Consider the following 24,861-nt stretch of genomic DNA (forward strand, 5'->3'; position numbering starts at 1 on the left):
AATAGGTAATTATATTGAGGTTTTATATAATATTATAAACAATTATCTGAGCGTTAATAGTATCCGTCGGATCTAATAAGCGAGACATTTAAAGCGACAGTGACGCAGCATCCAAAACAAAAGGTCGGCAGAATTGTGCTACCCACTGGCGATGAGCGAAGTAGCCGGTTGTTCTCTTCCAAGAAGCGATAGTTCCGTTGCCATGGAGTCTTCTCCCCCCTCATCGTCAACCTCTTCCCCGCCTCCCTCCCCTTCGGACGGGCCGAGAAGGCTCACCGTGACGCAGCTGGAGCAGCTTAAGGTGGAGGTGGAAGTATTCGAGATCTACCGGATTCTCCGTGGCATCGCCCCCCACACCCAGTCCTTCATGTAAGTCCTCCCCACTTCGATCATTGCTAGGAAACCCTTATTTATCTTCCGCGACCTGGAATCCTTTTTCCCATACAGGTGTGATTGCTCGAGAAAGTTCATAGGTCATCCGTTGCTCAGACTCTTAACCCTAGTACGTTCGACCACAACGACAAAGAATTTAGCCACATTTCTTTGCCCGTTTCTTTATCTTTGCATGAAAATGTGAACGTCAGATCAAATAATACAAGATAATCTTGGTCCAAGGCTATTGTCGCTCGAAGGTTGCAAAAGATTCATGGTCGGAAACAAACCAGTAAGATAATTCTGGTTGAACGAACAACATCTTATGTTAGCCATTATTACTTGAAATAGGTTCTTGTGGTGGTTTCTAATGTTTAAGATTCCTTAACGGGAGAATAGATGGTTCATTCCCAGCGTTTTAAGAAGAAACTAGACCAATAAGTCTTACAAGGTTGTAGGGAAGCTCCTACCAGAGTTAACCTAGTGTTGAGCACGATGAGAGGCTCGAATTGGAAAGGGTTACTTGAATAGTCCTCGCGAGCAGTCTAATTCCAAGCTATGACTAGCACATTAAGACATTAAGTGGAGAAGATTGTAACCAAAGTGCTGGCTTTGCATTAAATATACAGGTTATTTATTCTATAATACTGACATAAATAACCAAAATCATCTTGTTGGCAACTATTGATATTTGTAAGGAAATGGAAAATAATCAATATACTTGTCCTATGTTTGAATTAAGGCTTGAAGAATTCATCTTAGTGAACACACCACAGGTACTATTTGCTATAAGATTAAGTCTTTTGTGCTCACTGCTTGACATCAAGCCTACCTATAATAAAAAGAAAATCAGCTTACGTGCATTAACAATATCTGCCTATATCTGAAGTCCCATGCTTCCAGAGAACTACATTATAACCCGAAATTCACACATCTGCTGCTGTTTACTTACCAGTGTGGTGTGTATGTGGCATGTATTTGATGTAAATATGCTTATGAAACTCAGCACACTTCAATGTAGAAAAGGACTTCCCACCTTTTGTCCTTATCTTTATTTTATTTGAACAAATTGAGGACGTCTAACTTAAGAAGAGAACATGGTAGTCAATGCTTATTTAATGCTTATAAGTTTTTTGCATGCATCAAAATTTCTCTTTTTAATTTGAATGTCCTAATTCAGTCCTTTGGTCTAGCAAAAATTTGGAAAGAACCTTTCAAGTAAATCAGTAGAAGTGCAGGCTAGAGCTTTGGCGTGACACACACATCGAGTTTTTAACAAGAGGACTCGGACTTCTTGGACCGAGCTATCATGTGCTAGATGCCAAGTAAGATGGATTTTTCTGTGTTGGTAACATATTTATGAATGTTTTTTTTTTTTCTACATAACCATTTCCATTTGAATAGCATTTGATTTCTTTATTTTTTTTGTTTTCATTTAAATCATTTTATAATTGATAATTGCAGTCGACCTTGGCTATGCTACTGGATTATTCACTCAATTGCTTTACTGGGAGAACCTCTCCACTCAGAACTTGAGGACAGTGTGGTGGAATTTTTGTCCCACTGTGAGGTCTAAGATTCTACTTGAGGTTTCTTTTTGGCATAAAATGACTTTATCTTCTGAGTTACTTATGTATCAGTGTCATTGATCATCATTCTGGAAACCTTTTTAGCAAAAGTTCATGCATGTTATTTATTACTTCTACATATAGATAATTTTTTATTGACTTAATGAGTCAAGTTATGAGCTTCCATTATAGTCCTCCTAGAAATCAGTCATAATGAGATAAAATCTGTTACCTTTTGAAAAATTATTTGTTAATGTTATATAAAGAGTTTGTTGCTACAATTGCACTTTTCAATGAAGTTGGATAAATCCTATACAAATTACAAAAACTAGTTATATTCCAATCTGTTATTGTGGGATAACATGAAAGTATCTAGTACAAAATCTCAACGATTATGATCTTGACTGTGTTGTGAGGATTGAAGTTCAAAGCAATACTAAGGTTTTCTTAAAACAATTTGAATACGTTTTGTTTATGTTTGTAATTTGATATCTTGTTGTTACACTAAGAAATCCTCATAGGGTTATCCAAAAGTGGTTTAAGTGAAGTTTGTTTATGTTAACAAGGTCAAAGGAGATGAATTGCTGACATTCTGTGAACGTATTGTCATAGATTTAGCTGGAATTGCCTAAGTCGTAAGGCATTTTTGCGGCAAAATCACGAACTTAGCTGAAGTTGCCTAAGTCGTGAAGCACCCTTGCGCCAACTTCTCGGACTTAGCTGGGATTACGTAAGTCACGAGGCGTCCTTGCAACATATGCGTCCGCAAAGGTTTAGCCTAGTTGCAACCTCGTACAGGTCCCGAAGGACCTATAAAACAGAAAGTTAATTAGATTGAAAACGAGCGACGGACAAGTCCCGACGTCTCGTGGAGAGGGAAGCTTTACAAGCAATTCAGCAAGCACCTTGAGTGCAAGAGAAAAAAAAGAGGAAGGAGAAAACAAGGACTTTAGAAGGTAGAACGAATAGTTGCAAGTCCACAAACAACTGCTCACCGGGTGTCGGGCGCGGAGGCAAGTTCCCGTCAAGTTAACGTGCGAACTTGTGAAGATTTTTCAACGCCCGACAATACACCAAAGCCCCATCCAGTCTTGTGCCACCCGGGGTGTTCTAGGGTGCTGAGATGGCTAACGTTTCGCATGTAGCTGCGGCTTGTAGAAAACAAGTCGTTGCACGCGAAAACGAAGCTATTTTGGGCAGTTCGGCCCGGCGCGACGAGCGGTTGAGCTGCAGTGCTGCAACCTATTCGAACATGCATTTTTACAAGCAAAAACACACAAAACTAAGGCAAAACATGCTGCCATATCTCGGTAAAAGCATGCAAAAGCCACGAACGGTTTGTTGAACGAAGTTGTTGCGGGTGCGTGACGACCGTTCGTGGCATTCTCCCCCACTTAAACTGTTGATACCCTCGTCGACGCTTGTTGGTAGTTGTTGATGATTGCTTCTTCATGTCGTAGGGCGTTTTCAAGCTCCCAATTGGCTTCGGTTCGGGGAAGCTTTCACCACTTCACTAAGTACTTGGTCTGCTCAGCACCATTTGGTAGCTTTATCTTGTGATCCGCTAAAATGGTTTCAACTCGCTTTTCATAGGAGGCTCTGGTGGGGGGTGGTCGAGTTGGAACATTTCGGGAAGCATCTTGCGGATCTGAGTGGTAGGGTTTCAAGTTGCTGGCGTGGAAAACATTGTGAATTTTGAGCCATGCCGACGCTGCAACTTATAGGAGACGTTGCCCACCCTGCTGATAATTGGGAAGGGCCCTTCATACTTGCGCACCAATCCTTTGTGTATTTTGTTCTTGAAGAATTGGAGTGATGCTGGTTGGAGCTTTACCAACACCAAATCGCCGACTTTGAACTCCTGCGGTCGCCTTCCCAAGTCTGCCCACTTCTTTATTTTTTTGGTCGCCTTCTCTAAGTAAGCCGCGCAATATCTGCATTTCGGTATCATTCTTTCGCAAAGTGATATGCTAACGGACTACTCCCAATATACCCAATAGCCAAGGTGTGAGGAGTTGATGGTTGTTGTCTTGTGATGGTCTCGAAGGGGCTCTTGTTGGACGTAGAGCTCCGCTGCAAGTTGTAGGAGAATTGGGCTATGTCCAACAGCTTCACCCGATCTCGTTGGTTGGCACTCAGGTAGTGTTGAAGATATTGCTCAAGGAGCGAGTTTATCCTTTCAGTTTGGCCATCCGTCTAGGGGTGTAGGCTTGTGGAGAAGTATAACTTAGACCTTAACAATTTGAATAGCTCGGTCAAGAATCGTCCCAGGAATCGAGCGTCTCGATCACTGATGATATTGTGCGGGACTCCCCAATACTTCACCACATTCTTCATCATCAACTTGGTCGCCTCCTCTACTGAACAGTGTAGGGGTGTAGCAATGAAAGTTGCATACTTTGGAAATCGATCGACCACCACGAGTATCGATCCGAGTCCTCTACTGCCGGCAAACTTGATATGAAGTCCAAGGAAATGCTCTCCCACGGCCTTTCTGGTGCTGGCAACGGCTCCAAAAGTCCCACCGACTTCTGCTGCTTCACCTTGTCTTGTTGGCAAGTGAGGCACGTTCGAACATATTCCTCCACATCAGTCCCCATTTTCGACCAGTAGAAGGCCCTCTCCACGAGAACCAAGGTTCTGTAAATACCCGGATGTCTAGCCCAAAGGGAATCGTGACACTCTCTTAAGAGTTCACAACTCAAATTGTCCACTCGAGGAACATAAACCTTATTCCCTTTTCTGTAAATGAGTCCCTTCTGGACCCAAAATCATCGTCCCTTGCCTTCTTTGAGGAGTTGCATCAGGGTTACGGCCTGAGGATCATTGTATAGTCCATCCCTGATCCTGGAAAGGAAAGTGGAGTGCGACTGATTTGCTTGGCCTCTGCCCTCTAACTATATGGCATTCACTTCCACTTTTCGGCTCAATGCATCGGCCACGACATTTGCTTTTTCGGCCTTGTACTCCATTGCCATATCAAACTCAGTCAGGAAGTCCTACCATCGTGCTTGCTTTGGGGAGAGTTTCTTTTGAGTTTGGAAATAGCTCAAAGCGATGTTGTCTGTCCTCAGCACAAATTGCGATCCGAGAAGATAGTGTCGCCAAACTCGTAGATAGTGGATCACCGCTATCATTTCCTTCTCATGCACTGAATACCGCCGCTCGGTCTCGTTGAGTTTGCGGCTCTCGTAGGCCACCGGATGACCCTCCTGTATGAGCACTCCCCCAATAGCGAAGTCTGAAGTATCTGTATGGACTTCGAAGGGCTCCCCATAGTCCGGCAATTTGAGCACCGGTTCTTCCAGAACAGTAGCCTTCAGATCTTGGAATGCTATTTCACATTTGTCAGACCACTTCCAATGTTGCTCCTTCTTCAGCAACTCCGTCAGTGGAGTTGCACGCTTCGAATACCCTATTATGAAGCGTCGATAGTAGTTGACGAAACCAAGGAAAGATCTCAACTCTGGCACTTTCTTTGGAGTTCGCCATTCCGCAACCGCTTGCACTTTTGATTTGCCCATCCGAATAGAACCATCACCAATTCGATGCCCCAAGAATAAGATCTTCGTTTGGGCAAAGTAGCATTTCTCTCTTTTCACGAACTAAGTGTTCTCCCTAAGAACCTTGAAAATTGTCCGAATGCGCTTGACATGCTCCTCAAGCGTTTGATTGTAGACGACGATATCGTCCAAGTAGACGACCACGAACTTATCCAAATACTCCTTGAATAGCTGGTTCATGAGAATGCAGAACGTGGCTGAAGCGTTGGTTAAGCCGAAAGGCATCACCAAGAACTCAAACGTTCCATACCTGGTCACATAGGTAGTCTTCGCTTCGTCGCCTTCAGCAATGCGCATCTGCCAATACCCCGACCGAAGGTCGAGTTTTGAGAAATACTTGGCTTTGCCCAACTGGTCGAACAAGTCCGCGATGAGCGGGATGGGATACTTGTTCTTCACCGTCACTTTGTTGAGGGCTCGGTTATCGACGCATAGTCGGAGGCTCCCATCTTGTTTCCTCTGGAAGAAAACTAGAGCTCCGAATGGTGCTTTAGAGCTACAGATGAGACCACCGCTTAGTAGTTCACCTAACTGCTTTCTGAGTTCTGCCAACTCTAGCGGGGGCATGCAGTAGGGTGGTCTCGTTGGAGGCGTCACTCCTGGCTCCAGCTCGATGTTGTGATTCATGCCTCTGTGTGGTGGAAGAGTCTTCGGCAACTCGGGTGGCATAACATCAGTGACCTTCTCGGCCACCACAGCAGGTTCATGAATGACCTTCTCGTCAAGTGGCTCTAGCTTCATAGTAGCCACGAATGTTAATTCACCGTTTCGCACCCCTTTCTTCAGTTGCAATGCCGATATATATTGGGGTTCCTTGGTTCCTCTCCGAGAGATGGGAACCACACAGGAGTCGTCACCTCCCATCATACACAGCGAGTTTAGGAACAGCATTGGCACCGACTTCGTCGTGTGCATGAACTCCATTCCAAGAATCACTTGGAAGTCGTCCAGTGGCACCGCCATCATGTTGGTGTTCCCTCTCCATGTTCCGATCTTGATGGGAACTCCCTTCGCTAACCCGAAGATTCGCCTGGCCTCCGAGTTCACCGCCTTCATTCGACTTGGGCTCTTCTCCAAGATTAGCCCAAGTCGCTTTGCTTCTCGATCGACAATAAAGTTGTGGGTAGCACACGTGTCCACTATTGCACGGGTCGTTTGGCCATTGAGCTTGATGTCTACGTACATTAGCTCACAACTTCCTGCTTTTTGTAGCCTTGTCTTCGTGTTCTCCCCCACTTGACCCCGCATGGCGTTCAACAAACGCATTGCTCCCATCCGGGGTCCTTACGACTCGTCGTCGCTACTGGATTCAGAACTACTCGAACTAAGAGCGACAGCCTTGCCCTTGTCCGATCTGGGGGGGTGGATGGAAGCTATTAAAGCATTGAGTGCTTGTTTTTGTGGGCACTCCCTCACCATGTGCGGCCCTCCGCACAAGAAGCATCCACCAGGTTTCGAGGTCTTGCCCTTCGGGCTTAGCCCTTTGTGGGAACTCTTCTTCCTTTGTTCGCCCCCGAGCTCCTTCCCTCAAGAATATTTTGGAGGGCGATTGCTTGAAGATCGTTTCCTTCTTCCCGGGTCTTCAGAGGAAACAAAGTCGGTGAGCCTTTCTGCGGCAGCAATTGCCCCGACCACATCGGTGACATTCCTTCGATTAAGTTCTTGTTGAGCCCATGGCTTCAAACTATCGAGGAAGCTGAACAGCATATCCTTCTCGGACATATCCTGTATGTCCAGCATTAGCGCAGAAAATTATTTCACGTAGTCTCGAAAGGAAGTACTCTGGCGGTGTTGTCTCAACTTCCTTCTTGCGACAAACTCTGTGTTCTCCGGTATTGTTTCATGTCAAACAGAAAATTCTCGAGCTCTTTGGCATCTCTGGCCCCTCCATAACCATGAGACTCGGGTGCCCTCAAGTTTTGTCGTGGTGCAACGCGGGTGTTGCTTCCTCCCGCATTTAGTGCTCTTGTGAGCATGGTGACCCTTGAAGTGAGTTCCACCACAACTTCCTACAGGTGTTGTACGGAGTCTTTGGTGTCATCTGACAATTGATCGACTAGGGCCTCAACCTTGTCGATCCTGGACTCTGCTTCTTCTTGCGAGCTCTCTACCCCAACAAGCCTCTGTTGGCCATAGTAGAGTTCCTCCAAGCTCGCTTCAAGAACATCCAAGCGGGTTTCCGTCGTTGTGAGTCTTTCCTTATGACTCTTTTTCCCGGTTGGCGCTCCAGATTGCGCCTCCTTCGCTCGCGGAGAGTAGTTAACTTCTCGCTCATCATGTTCGTCGCCGCGCTCCTCTTAAGCAGCTCCAATAGCATGAGAGTGAGTGTGCACTTGCAGCCCACCTGCGGCTGCTTGGGGCAAGGGTCCGGCTTGCCCCGTCTTGCTTGATTCCCATGATGCTTTGCCATGGTGAAGTTGCGAAGTTTCTTCGCTGCTCGGTCAAAGTGCTTGCCCGCTCTGATACCACAATGCCGCGGCCTTAGCTGGAATTGCCTAAGGCGTGAGGCACCCTTGCAGCCAAGACGCGAACTTAGCTTGCGTTGCCTAAGTCGCGAGGCACCCTTGCGGCAAAGACGCGAACTTAGCTTGCGTTGCCTAAGTCGCGCTTGGCCCTTGCGATTTGCGTCTGCAAAGATCAACCCACTTGCAACCTCTTGCAGGTCCCGAAGGACCTGTAAAAGAGAAAGTTGATTAGTTCGAAGAACGAGCGACGGACAAGTCCCGACGTCTCGCTAAAAGGGGAAGATTTACAAACAATTCAGTGAGCACCTTGCGTGCATAAGAGAAAAGAGGGAGAGGGGGAAAATAAGGACTTTAGAGGGTTGAACGAACAGCTGTAAGTTCACAAACAGTTGCTCACCGGGTGTCGGGCGCGACAACAAGTTCCTGTTAAGGTAACGTGCGAACTTGTGAAAGGTTGTTCAATGCCCGACACTATACCGAAGCCCCATCCCCCATGGTGCCACCCGGGTGGTTCTAGGGTGCTAAGATGGCTGACGTTTCGCGTGCGGTAGTGGGCTGCAGAAAACAGCCCGTGGCATGCGAAAACAGAGTTGTTTTGGGGCTGTTTTGCTCGGTTCGGTGAGTGGTCGCTTTGTAGCGCTGCAACTTGTTCGAACTTACATTTTTACAAGCAAAAGGACTTAAAACTGAGACAAAACATGCTGCCAAGCAGCTGTACATGTAGATGAGAGCGACGAACGGTTCGTTGAACGGAGTTGTTGCAGGTGCGCAACGACCGTTCGTGACAGAAAGGGAAAATACTTCTAAACCAAAAAGTTCAATTTAATCCTGCTTAGAGTATGGGTTCAGCATTATCATAAATTCAGGGTACTGAAGCAAAGGCAAACTACACTTAAGCAGCTCCAATAACAGAAAGGGAAAACAACCAAAAAGTTTGCCTTTGCTTATGTGGTTTTCAGCATTATCATAAATTTAGGGTACTGAAGCAAAGGCAAACTACACTTTTAAGCTGGAATCAAATATTTAATCATTCATTGCCTTCTAGTAGTGCTTGTTCTGTGGCTTTTCAGTAGAATACACTTCCCTCGTATGGGTAATTGTTTCTCCCTTTTGTTCTTCTGCAGTATCCCAGTGATTTAAAAAGCGCTAGGCGCCAAAAGGCGCCAAGGTCCAAAAACGCCCGAGGCGTTAGGCGCTCGCCCGAGCGAAGCGAGATGCTAAAATATAAAAATATATAATATAATTAATAAATATAAATTATTTAAATTTTTAAATAAAAATATGCTATTAAATTAAGAAAATCTAAGATACAAAATCACAATGTCACATTAACAAAAAGTTTCAAAATTCAAAACAATAAAATTTTATATCAAAGTCATTCATCATAAATCAATATTATCGTCATTTTCACACAAATCATATTCATTGAATTCGTCTTCTTCTTCTTATCCTTCGACTCCTTTCTCTTCATCAAGATATGTTTCATTCTCTATGTCTTCAACAATAGCAGGAGTCGAGCTTGATGCTTTTGCACTCATTTTTCTCTTTGACATCTGTCGTGTATATGTTTGTAATTCTCCAGCACCTGAAGCTCTTGCCATATCTTCCCATGTCAATCTATCATCTTCAAATACAAGCTCGTCTTCAGCATCTTGCAAGTTAGCACTCATTTCTCCTATTAACCACTCATTTGAATCATCAATATCTTACAATGAGATTGAATCAAATCTATTTTGCAAATCATGACGAGCCTTCAAAGCTTGATTATACTTTATGTAAATAAGATCGTGCAATCGTTGATGTTCCAACCGATTTCTTTTCTTCGAGTGAATCTGTCATGTCATATAATTTAAAAATATATTAATACATCTATCTAAATTAATTAATTAATTAAAACAAAAATATTTAGTGATCCTTACATGCTCAAAGACACTCCAGTTTCCTCACAACCCGAAGCACTACATGTCAAACTAAGTACTTTGATAGCAAATTGCTGTAAGTTCGGGGTGGAATTTCCAAATAGACTCCACCATTCAGCTGCAAAATTTATGTTATTATTAGCAATAACATAGTAACATAATATATATGAAATTAATTATATCAAATTATTAATACCTGGAGACGTAGTTGTCCTCGATCGAACGACAATTGAAATTCCAAAAAACCTTCAGCATTTTTATATAAAGATAATTCATGAATAATCTTATCTTGAACCTCAAGGCTGGGAACTAATCTTGCAACACACTAATATAACCCACCCAAAACTTCTGCATCAAATCCAATAGATTTAATCTTATAAAAGAATTCAGGTTCAAATAATATCCTATTGCATGTAAGGGACGATGAAGTTGACAATTCCATCTTTCGTCAATGATTGTAAAAATTTTCTCATATTTTTCTTTATTTTCATTAAAAGATCTTTTAATCGTCTCCTTTGCTTTATCCATAGCCTTATAAATATATCTCATTGCAGGTTTATTTTCATTATCCACCAACCGAAAGACTCGAACAAGAGGGCTCATTACCTTTAATATATAAACTATATGATTCCAAAAGGATGACATTAAGATGATATCAACAGCCCTCTTGCCTTTTGCTTCTTTTGCCCATTTGCTTGTCACCCATTTCTCAGAGGTAAACATGTTTCTCAGAGTATGTTTTTAACGATGCACGCTCTGTAATATCAAGAATGAAGTAGCAAATCGGGTGACACCATGTCTCACTAATTCTTTATTCCCTATAAATTCTCTCATCATATTCAAAGCCCCAATGTGATTATAAAGAAATCCAACAACAAAAATTGCCTTTTCTAAGGTTTTCTTGATTTCTAAGATCTTTCCAATATCCTCCAACATTAAATCAATACAATGTGCTGCACATGGAGTCCAATACAAGTGCTGTTTTTTTATTCAAGCAATTTACCTGAGACAAAGGATAACAAAAATGATAAGACTTAAGAGTTTAATACACTTAATTGAAGATAAAATAATTAACAAATTCAAAAGATGAATATTACCAGCTAAAACATAGTTGCTTCCATTGTCGGTTATGATTTGAACGACATTTTGTTCTCCAATTTCTTCCACGAAGTTGTCAAGTAAATCATATATCTTGTCTTCAGATTTTACAAAAGATGAAGCATCTATTGACTTCACAAACATAGTCCCTAAGGAACAATTAACCATAAAATTAATTATACTCCTACGCCTCCTGTCAGTCCAAACATCTGACATAATAGAGCAACCATGTGTTGCCCATGATTCTTTATGACCCTTTAGTAAGTCATTTGTATAATTCAACTCTTTTTGCAGTAATGGAACTCGCATCTCATAATAACTTGGAGGTTTTAATCCTGCACCAATATCTTCTAATACCTTCAATTATATCCTTAAAACTGTCTAAACGAGTTGTACTAAGGGGAAGACCAGCCTGATAGAAGAAGCGAGCAATATGCTGAATTGTTCTTCCTCTTATTTCTTTATCACAAGCATCACTTATATTTGTTTGTCTAAATTTTGAGCCTCCTGCTTGCCCTTGTTGTTTATGGGATTCTTGAAACATATATAGATCCATCGGTCCTTTTTTACCCTTCTTAGTACTCATAACTTCTTTTCCTTTTTTGTTGTATATTTTTTTTCCACTTGGGTTAATACTCATAGAATAATCTTCTTCTTTATCCCTGAGATGTTCAACATTGTCTTCTGGTAAATTCCCGTAAGATTCATTCTTTTGTGTCTTCTTTTTATTCATATAACTCAGTAACTCTTCTTTTACCTCAGGTGGACACTTTTTGCAAGCTGCTGCATTCTTGAAATTTCCTACTAGATGTTGTTTTGCACGAAAAATACCACCTCTAGTAGTCTTATCGCAGAATATGCAAGTTACTACATTAGGATCTTTCGGATCCTTCAAATAATTATACTTTCATGCAGGATCTTTTTTTGATGTCATTGGAGACTCTATTGAGTTGCTCTGTACACTTGTCATTTATGTTGAAACCTAGCAATAATTTCAAATAAATAAAAATTAACAGTATTAAAATCAAAATAATATATTATTAATCTATTAACAGTATTGAAAATTAATCATTTCAAATAAACTTAATAATATTAACAGTATACAGTATACGTATACTGTTAAAGGAAGTGTAAAAGGGTGCTGAGCCTGCTGACTGAGAAAAGAGGAAGCGGTAGTGGCGAAAGGCGGCAGCGACAGCGGCGACAGCGGCAGCGGCGAGCAGCGACAGCGGCGAGCGGCGAGCAGCGACAGCGGGAGCGGGAGCGGCGGGAGGCGCGAGCGGCAGCGTTTACGAGCAGCGACAGCGACGAGCAACGGCAGCAGGAGCAGGAGCGGGAGTAGCGAGCAGCAGGAGGTGCGAGCGGCGACAGCAGGAGCAGGAGCGACGAGCAGCGGGAGGCACGAGCGGCAGCGTTTGCGAGCAACGACAACGGCGAGCGGCGACAGCGGCAGCGTTTGCGAGCAACGACAGCGATGAGTAGCGGGATCGGGATCGGGATTGGCAGCGACGAGGGTTAGGGTTCGGTTGTCACTTATATCAGTTTCAGCTGGTTCGATTGAACCAACTAACCATCATAGACCGAACCAGGACCGAACCAGACTTAAAATCCTGGTTCGGTCGCCTTGGTTAACCCAAGCGCTCGCCTGAAGTGCCCAGCGCCTGGGCTCGGGCGAGCGCCCAGGCGGCGCCTGTTTGAAGCGCGCCGTCTGGGAGATTAGCGAGGCGCTCGGGCCTCACCTCGCCTCGCCCGAGCGCCTTTTTAAATCACTGCAGTATCCTAACCTGTTATTATGCTAGTAAAGAATTCTTCAATTATTAGCTCTAATATGAAGTTAATGGCACTTTATTCATCGGTATCTATGAATAAATACAATTTAGTTGTTGGTGAAAGATTGAGTGTTCTAATTGTTATAATGACTCTATCTTCAAAGATCAAATTGTATTGCTTGTTTGGCCAGGTTGCAAATGCCTTTTTAAAATTGTTACTCTGAATGGTTTACAGGACAAATATGGTGGATATGGTGGTGGACCAGGGCAGGTTTGTTCTTGCTTATTTCAATTGCTTCTTTGTCTATCGGATGTACAATCACAGTTAAAATTCTAAACAGCCAGTGTATTTTTAGCTTATGCATGATGAAATGAACTCTAGTATAATTTATGAGTTGTACTGCAGTAAAAATATCTATTATAATTGATAAGTTGCATTGTATGCACATAATATGTAGAAAATTATTGAATATTATGTGAGTTCCTTCAACCATGGCAAATATCTAATTAGCATTATGATTGAGAAAGTTGTGATTCAAGAAATTGTGAATGAGGAACAAGTTCAGGGCATAGAAAATGTCATCAGTGCCATCCTTGTATAATATTGACCTCAATTAAAATCCTGACATGTATGGCTTGAGCAAGATTCAGTGCATTCTTATTACAAAGGAACAATGCATGCTTTACTGTAAGTCTGTAACACTAGGAAAGATAGCTGAACTTGACTTTCATACCTTGTATAACTGAAATTCATCTTATTTATTGCAATTGAATGGACTAGCCTATTAAGCAGAAGGAAGCATAAATTTAAGAAATGGGTGGAACATAATTATATATTTTGGATTGAGCGTAGAGTATGCTTTTGTGCAATTGAGTCACTGATGATTGGATTGATTTATCGAGGTCTATTTCTCTTTAGACCAGGGGCATTGTTCTCATTTTTTTGGTCTAGTCTTGCTAGGACTTTATTTATACATGTATTCAGAATTTAGAAAATGTTTTCTTTTATGGCCTTTTGGAGTCTAAAGGATAGGATCAATGTCTACTTTTAGACTTGCGATCAGTATAACTTGGTCTTCAAGTGAATAGATTGAAGATACAAGAGACTTACTGAAGACATTAGGGATGTTACTTGAGGCCATAGATTTAGACTGCTACTAAAGTTGAAGTTTGCTGCTTCCATGTTGTCCCATATGGAGACTTTTTGTTGCCTAAGAACTTCAGCCCTTGTAAGAGAAGGTTTGCGACTTGCAGTGAGGTCTCATCTTGATAGCAGCAGACTAATTGGTGTTCATAACTTCATATTATGTGTATAGAACTCATATTCCATGATTTTTAGGGTTGTTGCTCAAGTGCAATGAGAAAATTAAACAAGCAGCTATAATCAGGAGCAGTAGAACACTTTAGGAATGTAGGGATAAAAAAACAATAGGAGATGCCCTGTTGTCAGTAATATTAATCAGTTTGAGGATAATGGACTTCCCAAAGGATGAAAAAGAAAAGAGAGCATTTGTATAGTAAACAAAAATAACATATCAAAAGAGAGTTTTTTGAAATTTAGGAATCCCACATATTTCTATCTGAAGAATGGTGTAAATTTTCTGGACATGTCATTTAATGGCTTGTGGACCCTGTCAGCCTTGTTTATAAACCAAAATTAGGACTTCAAATAGGTATTTAACTCAAAGTATGTTTCTATACATGATCTAAAATAGTGATGAGAAATGGGAAAAAAATACATCTAATAATAATAGGAAAATACAATGTAACTGAAAGGCCCTTCTGTGAGCTGTCCAAATGTGGGAGAGCTGCTCTGCATCAACTTCCTGCTCATCAAACTCATGGAGCCATCAGAGTGGCTGGCTGGGATCATGTTGAAGCATCACTTTGAGCTTTATCATCTTTCTTTTCAACTTCATGTGTTGAGGTTGGGTGAGAATGTTGCAGATCGTGTTCCTCAAATTGAGGAACATAGCAGTGGAAACTTTTTGGCTTTTACATTTATCCACAAGGCATTGACTGACTCTTCACAAAATCTATCAACAAAGTACTTTTAGAATCTTTAAGGGCAGAAATTTTCCAGAGAACAATTTCCTAATTATGAGGGAGATTCAGGTAAAGTTGGATCCCAAGATGAACTTTTAGTTAATCATCAATTATTTCATTGTTGTCTGTGATGAATCTGAAACAGATGATTAATCTGCAATTATTGTGAGGCTCATCATTGATGTCTTGATTATATCTGTGACAAATTCATGGACAAATCTATTTCTATTTTCAGAATCACCATTATTTTAGATTATCTGAGCATTAACTAAATGCTTACTTCCTTAGATGCCTCATCTTGCAACAACTTATGCTGCTGTTAACACACTTGTTACTTTGGGAAGTGACATGGCATTGTCATCTATAAATAGGTCACGGATCTAACTCTACCGCTTCTGTTGCTTTTTGTTCACATATGACATTTAAGTAGAATCTAACAGAATTCAGAATCTTTTGTCTGATCAGAGCAAATCTGCTTAAGTTTTTGCTGCGGATGAAAGATTCTTCCGGTGCATTCAGGTTTGGTTCATTTATAATTTCTCAGTCATACTTGGATGCAAGGAAGTAATTTGCATGACGTGTATATGAAAGAGAACATTGAAGCTTGTGTCAAGTGATCTTTTCATTCTCTTATTGTACAATTTACCCTTTTGGCAATTGGTTGGACTGGTGTACCTAGATATTAAGTGCTATTCTGATTTGCATTGCCTGGTACCAGTGAAAAAAGAACTAATATGATGTACTAAGTAGCTCCAGGCTTATGGTTCTCGTTGTTGGTGCTTGTTTGGCCCAACAAATATAGGTTGTACATACAAGCAAGGTTCTTAATCTCGTATCGTATCGGTGTATCGAGCTTTGCTGAGTACGATCCACCTAAAATAGGCATAAAACCCTCTGAAAATACCTGAATAATAAAAAAAAGAGTTAAGATAAGGTTTTTAAGTTAGAAATAAATATACATTTATTATAGTTTAAGCAAAACTAATGTAAATTAGGTAAGAATAGTGCCACATATCTTTTTCAAGTTTTGAAGAGTAGTCTTGTGCAAGGTTCACAATTTCGGTCCATTCCGGATCGTCCTTCCGTTAATATTGAATTATCTACAGAAAAATTATTTGAATTATTATATTATTTTGCATACAACTTGAACTCTAAGATTCAAATGAATTAACTAACTATATATGTAGATATATCTTATTCTACCACCAAAATGAACAACAAGCCTCCACGAGTGGTAGATCGGGGTCCTCGATCCTATGTATCTGTATATCAATATGATATGTTTGTCGGACCTAATCCTGAAATTGATCCCACGACATAGTGTATTGATACACTGTATACCATCGGTGCATCAATGTGGTAATGGTCATATATTGATCGTCATGAATCATATATGTCCGAGGCGGCTCCTGAGGCATGTATTAGTGAATGTCAGAACTACTTTTGCTACTGGTATGTTGCTCCGTATCATACTGTTGCTCGGAGAAGTATGACCGACTATCACCGTACTGCTATTGGCCGTAAGATTCTCCATAATATAACGGCTGTGAATACAGTGAGCTTTGTTCTGTGTATACATCGTGTAGGCTCTATCGCATCTGCTCAAAATCATCCACTGGCTTCCCCTTCCCCTTCCATGCATAAATTTGACCAGTATTTCGTTGAGTACCGATCGAAACTATATCGTCGAGTATCTTGTTGAAATCGATTGGTACCAACCAGTACAGGTAGGTAATGATCAAAATTTCGACTATTACTGCTCGGTACAGCCCCGTATCGTCCAACATGGGACCAAATGCATGATACCATCCGGTAGCGAGTGGTCCGCGTGCCGATTTGCTGACGGACCAGTACAGGCGGTACGGTACAATATTATTGCATGCCGGTTGATTGATATGTTAAAACATGGTTCAAATGTTTTTTTTCTCTTAAAAAGCTATTGCTGAATCAGCATTTTGATTTTGAGTTACCCTAGAAACACCCTTGTACATATATTCACTTCAATCCTGTACAAGCAGATTCAACAATTGATATCATATGTTTAAACTGTACACTGAAGTGTTAAATATTTGGTTGTAATAGCAGAAAAAATTTTGGATTTTACAAGACATGAAGATTATTCTAAATGATTTGACTTGATGGCAGCCTCTATTGTCAATCTCATATTCTAAAAAAGTTGTGTTTTCATGTTATGTGGCTTATGCTCTTTGGATCTTGCAGTCTATGGCCCCAAATTTTCTCGCCTAATTATTGAGGTGTACCTCTTTGCACTAAGCATTAAATGTATGGTAGAAACAACAAAAATGATCATTTTTGGATTAAAAACATCCAATCAAGTCGAACTTTGGTGTCATGTGCTTAAGAACTTTGGATGAAGTGCTTTAGATACTCAATCTCTATCGGTTGAGTATTGTGGTGCAATGTATCTGTAGGAACCATACATACTGTCCCAACATAGTCTCTGTGACAATCAAAGGGTATAGTATTAGAAGTTATTCAACTGTTAATCATGATCCACAGTTTTCATTCCAAGGTGCTTCTACAATTTATAAACTGGTTTCTTCAGAATTATTTTGTTTTTATCAATTTGTCCTGGTTGGTAGAAATTGAAATCTGCAGGAGATCATGAACAAGTCACATTAAAGCAATTTCTCTATATATATTTGAATTATTTCCTTTGAATCTAGGTTCTCTTGGGTAGTTTTGATGTCTTGAAATCAATTGTCATCTTGCACTTTGGTATTGCAATTTTGAGGAACAGGTTCTGAAGTTTGATATTCTGATGTGAAATTTTGCCATGAATATTTTGGAAAACAGTGGACAAACAAACTGACTCTTCTTTGGTTATGTAATAATCTGTTTGCTTCGTTATTATCTATTACTGATAATTTTGTCTATTCTAGTGACAAGCATTTTTTATTTGTCAGAATGCATGATGGAGGTGAAATTGATGTTCGTGCTTGCTACACTGCAATCTCGGTTAGCTTCAGCAATGCGTACCTTTTTTCGTTCCACTGTCCTTTGTCTGAATCACTTCTCAATTCTTTGTGAAACCAGGTTGCTAGTATTCTCAATGTTCTGGACGTTGAGCTGGTAAAAGATCTCGGAAATTACATCTTGAGGCTAGTCCTTTTTACTTGAAATTTTAAGGAATTAGATTGTATGCATTGGGATTTCCTTTAGGGTTCTTTATGGTTTTGATTGAACCTTTTGATGGCTTTCATGTCTCTGAATATTACCTTATAGGCCGCAAATGACAAGAACCTAAAGCCTCTAGGAAATCAAATGTTGGTTCTTTGTTCGAACTTGTGTCTATGTGTTTATTCTTTAGTCATGTCATCAATCACACTCAGTGACTCGCCACCATATGTTTGAAAATTTTACATCTATAATCAAAGTAGTTGATGCTATTAAAAACTTTATCAATCTTTAGACATCAAAAATAGGATGTGTTGCCTTGAGGTTGAAAGTGCAAACCAATTAAATAATAAATGCTTATGGTTTATCACTCAATGAATATATGCAAGATAGTGGTGCTTCACCTTATAAACAAGTACAATTACATCATTGACTTGTGGATGGAGTTTTAAGCAACAACAGAAGTGATGAGGCATAGATGCTGTGGCCTCTGTTTTGTTGGGTTGAAGTGCCTCTCAGGAGAATAGCAATCATTATATGCATTGCTAACTCATCTATATTGCGAATCAAGGTACTGATTTTTCATGCTTCAGTCTGTGTTTTCAAAGTGATTCATAAGTCAGGACCTGCACATGTATACTTGTAAAATATTGAAAGCTTCATGGTAATAACACCTTTTTTGGACATGAATATTGTGATGCACCATTAATTTGTCACAGCGATACCATAATCAAGTACTTTACCAGTTCCGTATTCATAACAAAGCTTTTTGCCTTTTAATTTTTGGTTTTTTTACTGTTCTATACTTCTATTTTCCCCTCAATTTATGGAAATGCAGTTGCAATCAAATTTCTGTTTGTTTCAGCTGTCAAACATATGAAGGTGGTATTGCTGGAGAGCCTGGTTCAGAAGCTCATGGCGGGTATATATCTTTTATAAGTTTATTAGTTTTAGTTTTGCCTATGCCATTTTGTGTTCAGAACCTTTTAGAACTTTTTGTATGTTATATATGTGTCCCCAACGCATTGTTTTTCTTAAAGGTACACATTCTGTGGGCTGGCTGCAATGATTCTGATTAATGAGGCTGATAGGCTGGATTTGCCTAGTCTAGTTGTAAGAAGTTTCTCATTTGCTCTTGATGCTTAATCTCAATTTATGTTGCCATGCATTTTAGTCCAGAATCTTTTTAATTGTAAATTTAGAATAATGCCTGCCATTTTTTTGGTTTATCTGTCAATTTAGTACCTTAGGGATTTAGCCTATGTGTTGTGAATTCTGCATACTGCCAAAGTTTTTAATTATGCATCTCCACTATGTCAAGTATGTAATAAGTAATAAATAACTTGCAACAAATGTTCAAAAAGATAAATGATCAGAATTCATTATGAGATTGTACTTCCTGGATGTGGCTTATGTGAAGCTCAAGAGATTACTGTGAATTTTATATCATGTGCATACAAACATACAAAGATAAATGACTAGGGGGTGTGCTTGCAGCCATTATTTTAACATGCATGCCTTGGCACATGTCCTAAATTATGCCTATGCATGCTTAGCTTGATAAGATATTTACTGCCCATGCCATCGCTAATAAGTGGCACATGGTGGCATGGAGCAAGCTCTCCCTGCAATTCATGCTATATATCTTATCCTAGTATATGAAGTTGTTAGAAATCTATACACCATTATAAGCTTCAGTAGCTATTCTCATATTCTAATTTCTGAGAATATATATATATATATATATATATATATATATATATATATATATATATAATCTATTGCTTGACCTTGCACCATCTCCCAGCATCCGTTTCTGGTGTTGGTAATTTACTAATTATTATGAAATGGTTCCCTATTGATAAATGCAAATGCATGCTGATTCTGTGATCAACTTATAAAGTTTATCCAGGAATAGAAGTGTTAAATATTTGTGCCTTATTTGCACACGATTTAGCTTAGTGAAATTTTCTTGTAGTCGTAACAGATGTCATCCACTATATTGTTCCCAGAAACTTTGAGTCACAAATTCTAGTATCATATCTGTTAATTGATATCTGTGAGCTTTGATTTGTGTTCTTCATTGCATTAATCTTATCTTTTAGGCATTGATGCTGCTTTGAAACTTTCGAGTCCTAAGGGTATCTGTATGTGATGTATGGTTAGGACTGGGTAGCATCTCGTCAAGGAGTGGAGTGTGGTTTTCAAGGGCGAGTAAATAAGTTGGTTGATGGTTGCTACTCATTTTGGCAGGTAATTATCTTACTTTGCGGTTCTTAGTCATCCAATTTAGAATTCAGAAATCAAATTTCTCTAGGGAGGTGCTCTTGTTTTGGCACAAAGGCTATCGCCGATTCTTCACAAACAGCTGGAGTCATCTTTTATCGGCCGAGTGCAGGCATCTGTTGCGTGTAATAAATCATGTAACTTCACTACTGGGGAAACTGGTTTAGATGGGAACTTATACGGAGCTGGGACTTCTCATGCTAAAATTGAAGGTAGACTTTGCAAAGGTGTTGAAATTGCAGGTGTTCTTATTTGTAGCTGCCTCGTTTATTTGAATCGAATCTCTTTAAAGGGCTATGTGGGTACTTAATACACCAGAAAAACTTGTGTTAATGATTCAGATGACATGAGGTAGAAATGGCTGGTTATCTGCTAGTGCTATCTATATTATAGTGATCAAGGACTATCCCGACTTTTTCGGACTAGAGTAACTTCTAATTTGATCCATAAAATTGCTGATGAAATATGGTGGTCATGTTATTGATGGATATAACTAGTCCAGGTCATGGAAGCTGTAGACTATCAGGTAAAGTTTTTCAGTTTTGTTGTTGGTTGAAACATTTCTGTTGTTGATTTGGTAAAAGATTATGTGGTTATTTTCTTTTGAGATGATCAATGGTTTTATGGAAATTATGAGTCCATTTAAGCTATCGAAAGTGCAAGGAGAAGAGATATAGTATCTACTTATCTAGTGCTTTGCCACCTATTATTTTAACATTTAAAGTTTTCACAATCTGAGGAAATTTTGAGCTGTCAAAGTAGTGGATTATAAAGTTGACTGACAACATGAAGTAAACCTATTATCAAGATTGTTCCTGGATAAGGTAAGTCAAACTGTGTGGGTTCATCTGAATCGACAAAAGTAGGGACAAGATATCTTTTGTTCTTGCAGCACAAAAGTGGAGTTCGGGGTAATAGTATTTAAGGAGAAGAAGACACACAAGTGAGGAAAGATGAGTGGTCTGCAACTAAAGACCAATCTAGTGGACAACTTGGGATTTAAAAAGTTTTGAACAATGACTTCCTGTCCTTTCTGTTTTCTTATTTTATTACAAGACTCACCTGTTTCTTCAGTATTGAACTTATTTATATATGTGCTCTGCAATGGAACAGATACTGATTCTCTAGTTGTTTTTTTTTTTTTTAAATATATGCTGGTGCTTTGCTTCAACTGCATTCCTGTACTCTAGGCATTATTGTTGTGCTGATTTTTATAAAATGATCTTGAAACAGGAGGACTTTCAGATTTTGGTTTTTCATTCATAGAAAAACAAACTGAATGTGGTCCATTATTCCAAAGTATTGCCTTGCAGCAATATATACTCCTATGTTCACAGGTATGTACTGAATAATGAAGAAAACTCTGTTTCAAGAGTATTCAAAAGTTTGATGCCAAAAACTATGAGATTTGAGAAATATTTCAGGTGTTTGTGCTTATAGAACTTGAGGGACTTCCCATTAGTTAGAATATAGTCTTAACATGTCTTTTATACATCAATCATCACCGCTGGTGTTGCCAAAAGGATTAGCCTGATGTTCCAATGTCGTCAAGAGGATTTGATGAGCTTAACATAATTTATCTAATCTAAAAACTGAGGATTCAGTTGATGGTTTTATATTTTAAGCAAAATTTGAAGACAGACTGAAATAATCTATATTTGTCATGTAATTTTTGGTCTTCATTTTAACATATTCTGGGATATCCTGCATGAATAAACTATGGTTTTGTTAGCTTTACCTGGATACAGCATTATAATATTTTCTTCTAGAATAGGAGGGAAGTGTAAAGTTCATTTATACATGTAGGTTGACTTTGTTTTAGATAGTTGTGTAACGTAATGCACTGTCTTATTCTTTTCATGTTTACAGCAGCTGAACTTATCGCATAGTTTTGGTTACTCGTATACTTGTTGATCACCAGCACTTTTTGTTCATCATTTCAATAGTTAAAGCACCTAAAACATTGTGTCTGTAGGTACTCGAGGGAGGGTTCAAGGACAAGCCTGGCAAACAACGGGACTTTTACCATTCATGTTACTGCCTAAGTGGTTTGTCGGTGTCTCAGTATAGCTGCTCAAAAGATGCTAGTGTACCACCACCAACAAGAGCAGTGTTGGGTCCTTATGCTAACCTGTTAGAGCCCGTGCATCCTCTCTACAATGTTGTTCTCAATAAATACTACAAATCACATGAGTTCTTCTCCTGCCTCTGATAGCAGCTATTTTATCTCAAAATGCAATCGATCCTTACTGAAACTAATCTCTTTAGACTCCATTCTGAAGAGAACTCGTAGTCCTTCAATCCTGCCAAAAGGATGGTGTATAGCAGATAATGATATTGATTATTTTACCTGGAATGAAGAGTATTGTCTCTACCGGTCATGTATGCGGTGGCTAATTACCTGTTTGATGTAACTTCACAAGAAAATGAGACTGCAGAGAGAAGAAAACCTCGAGCATGGAGGAAGAGGTAGCTAACTGTAATGTAATTGCACATGATTCCATTGAATCCTGGTGTAATGGGCAGCGTAGTTTGCTATCCATTTCTTTATCATGGCCCCAGCAAGCACCGCTGTTAGTAGTGCAATTTGACATTGCCAAAAAATTTCCACATAGCTGATGTTGAAGCACCAAACCAGATCATTCCAGGTTAACAGCAGTGACATCAAGGGTGAAAACGACACACCTGTGATTGGTTTCTTTCCCATGATAAATTGTTTTAACAAGCATTTGTTTTTGTTCTAATAAGTACGCATAGTTCCTTAATTCTTGAGCAGGATTTACATGGATATCCAAGATTTAATACAGTGCAGTCATGGCTGCTTCCAGCAGGAGCTGCTCGCACCATTTCAGCTTGGTCTCTTGACGTATCCAAGGATCAAACACAGGGAACTTTGTGGTGTCAGATCCAACATCATTGGTCTCCAAGGTCTCTTCAGGTACATGACCAGCCACTGATATCCTAATAATATTTCACCGTGTTCATGAGCTTTTTTCCCATAAAGAAATGCCAAGCTTCAGCACGCACACAAAGTTTGGCAGCACCATGGCAGGGACCACTCGAGCATATCAATTCCATGTCTCCATTTCTTCTTTGTGTGACTTAGATGTCCATTTTCTTACTTTCGATTTCATCTTTTGCTTAAGTCTACGAAACTAACAAAGCAAGCACCGCCAAGTGTAAAGCAGGTGTCACTGTCTGGGACCACAAATCGAATCAATTCATGATAAATTACATGATGGGTCATTTCTCTTCGATTAGATTATATATTTCATGGAGGAGTTGTTGCAAATTATCGTCTTGTCATGTCACTAACTTAGGGTTTAGTAAATATGATTACACACCACCATTGCCATCAACGTGCACTACCCTACGAGGCACCATGGTGGTCAACACTAGTCAATGACAGAAGGTTGACCATTCCCCCATCCCCACACACACACTAGCACAACAAGTGTAAAGCGGTCACACTGGTACTTCCATGTCAACACGAACAAGCTTCACACGGCCACAGTAAAAAAGAAGAAGAGGTCTTCTAGCTAAGAAATTATAACCATTAAAGATAGGAACAGAAAGAGAGAGAGAGAGATTCAAAAAAGGGCGATGCCTCCGGCTAAATCCCGTTCACATTCGCAAAGTAGCCAAGCAAGTCCTGCTTGTACGGTAGGAACGACCTCCGGGCGCCGCCGCGGCTCCCGTAATAGATCCGATGAGCGGTGGCTATATCCACCTCGGTCGCCTCACCACGCTTCCCCTTCGCCTTGTCCTCCTTGCCCTTCCCCGTCTCCTCCGTCTTGGTTACACGGCAACGGCTTTCCTTCTCCTTGTCGTTGTCCTCCCCGGCTGCGAGAAACACGAACTTCTCCTTCCCGTCGCTGTGGCTCCGCCCGACCACCAGGTCCCGGAGCCGCCACCGTAGGGAGGAGGACCCCGTGGATCGGCTCTTCTTGCACCGAGTCGGCGTCAGCGCCGCCGACCTGGGGGCCCACACGCAGTACGTCCCCGGCGGGACCCCAGCGAGCTCGTCCGCCGCCAAGGACGAGGACGACGATGACGCGCCAAGGTTCTCCTCCCGCTCCGCGATCAAGAGGTGGCGGAGGGTTCCCCGCACCGCCGAGGTCGCGCGCTCCTCCTCCAGCTCCGCCGCCGCTCTCCCGCGGCGGCTAAGGCCGTCGTCGTCGGCGAGGAGGAGGGCGCGGCCGAAGACGGGGTAGACGGGGCGGATCTGGCCGTCGGAGAAGATCTCGTCGGCGGTAATGTCCTGACCGCCGTCAGGGTCCTTGATCACGAAAGCGAATTCGAAGTCGTCGTCGTCCTCTGACTCGTCGCCCCCGCCGTCATCCAGCTGTAGCGACTCCTGTGTGCACTGAGGAGCGGCGGGGATCTGCTGCGGGGACTCGTGGCGGACGGCGGAGACGAAGCCATCGTCCGTCTCCTCTTCATGGAAGCTGGAGGAAGCCATGATGAGAGGTACGTGTCTCTCTGTCTTTCGATTTATATCTCCTCTTCCTCTGGTATGGTCTGCTATGGCTTCTTTGTCGGTGTCGCCATGAGAGAGTGGAGGAAGTGGAGTTAATAAACCAGAAGAGGAAGCGGTTGAGCGTTGCTTGGCTTAAGGTTAGGGGGTGGAGTGTTTC

General features: G+C 40.9%; 2 protein-coding genes across 5 annotated transcripts in view; one reads left to right on the plus strand and one right to left on the minus strand.

Moving 5' to 3' along the window:
• The first annotated feature begins 107 nt into the window (after nucleotides 1–107).
• LOC135624819 (protein farnesyltransferase subunit beta-like) lies at nucleotides 108–22,598 on the plus strand. 4 transcript variants are annotated; one of them, XM_065128825.1, is made up of 14 exons: nucleotides 108–369; nucleotides 1,553–1,697; nucleotides 1,837–1,961; nucleotides 12,990–13,025; nucleotides 15,089–15,171; nucleotides 15,266–15,319; nucleotides 17,728–17,779; nucleotides 17,858–17,922; nucleotides 18,804–18,860; nucleotides 18,979–19,051; nucleotides 20,105–20,191; nucleotides 20,256–20,436; nucleotides 21,458–21,561; nucleotides 22,200–22,598. In XM_065128825.1, the coding sequence occupies exons 2-14, from the start codon at nucleotides 1,691–1,693 to the stop codon at nucleotides 22,434–22,436; spliced, it is 1,161 nt and encodes a 386-aa protein (XP_064984897.1). In that variant the 5' UTR covers nucleotides 108–369; nucleotides 1,553–1,690; the 3' UTR covers nucleotides 22,437–22,598. The 4 variants fall into 4 exon arrangements, with proteins under 4 accessions (XP_064984897.1, XP_064984886.1, XP_064984875.1 ...); XM_065128814.1 differs by having other exon boundaries at nucleotides 1,566–1,697; XM_065128803.1 differs by having other exon boundaries at nucleotides 1,611–1,697.
• A 1,140-nt stretch (nucleotides 22,599–23,738) lies between these two features.
• Nucleotides 23,739–24,861, minus strand: part of LOC103978358 (uncharacterized) — a 1,423-nt gene continuing 300 nt past the window's right edge. The window contains exon 1 of the mRNA XM_009394125.3: nucleotides 23,739–24,861. This exon is cut by the window's right edge and continues 300 nt beyond it. Within this exon, the coding sequence (XP_009392400.2) occupies nucleotides 23,838–24,686 (849 nt within the window). The 5' untranslated portion in view covers nucleotides 24,687–24,861 and the 3' untranslated portion in view covers nucleotides 23,739–23,837.

This window comes from Musa acuminata, chromosome BXJ1-3 (assembly GCF_036884655.1).
Source record: "Musa acuminata AAA Group cultivar baxijiao chromosome BXJ1-3, Cavendish_Baxijiao_AAA, whole genome shotgun sequence".
NCBI classification, from domain to species: domain Eukaryota; kingdom Viridiplantae; phylum Streptophyta; class Magnoliopsida; order Zingiberales; family Musaceae; genus Musa; species Musa acuminata.

What these genes read in the sequence shown, in the direction of transcription:
- LOC135624819 (XM_065128793.1), top strand. Translation starts at nt 152, where the DNA reads ATGAGCGAAGTAGCCGGTTGTTCTCTTCCAAGAAGCGATAGTTCCGTT. An exon ending in GATTCTTCCGGTGCATTCAG is followed by an intron (nt 15,320 to 17,727) that starts GTTTGGTTCATT and finishes TTTATTTGTCAG; the next exon opens with AATGCATGATGGAGGTGAAA. An exon ending in TGGATTTGCCTAGTCTAGTT is followed by an intron (nt 19,052 to 20,104) that starts GTAAGAAGTTTC and finishes ATGTATGGTTAG; the next exon opens with GACTGGGTAGCATCTCGTCA.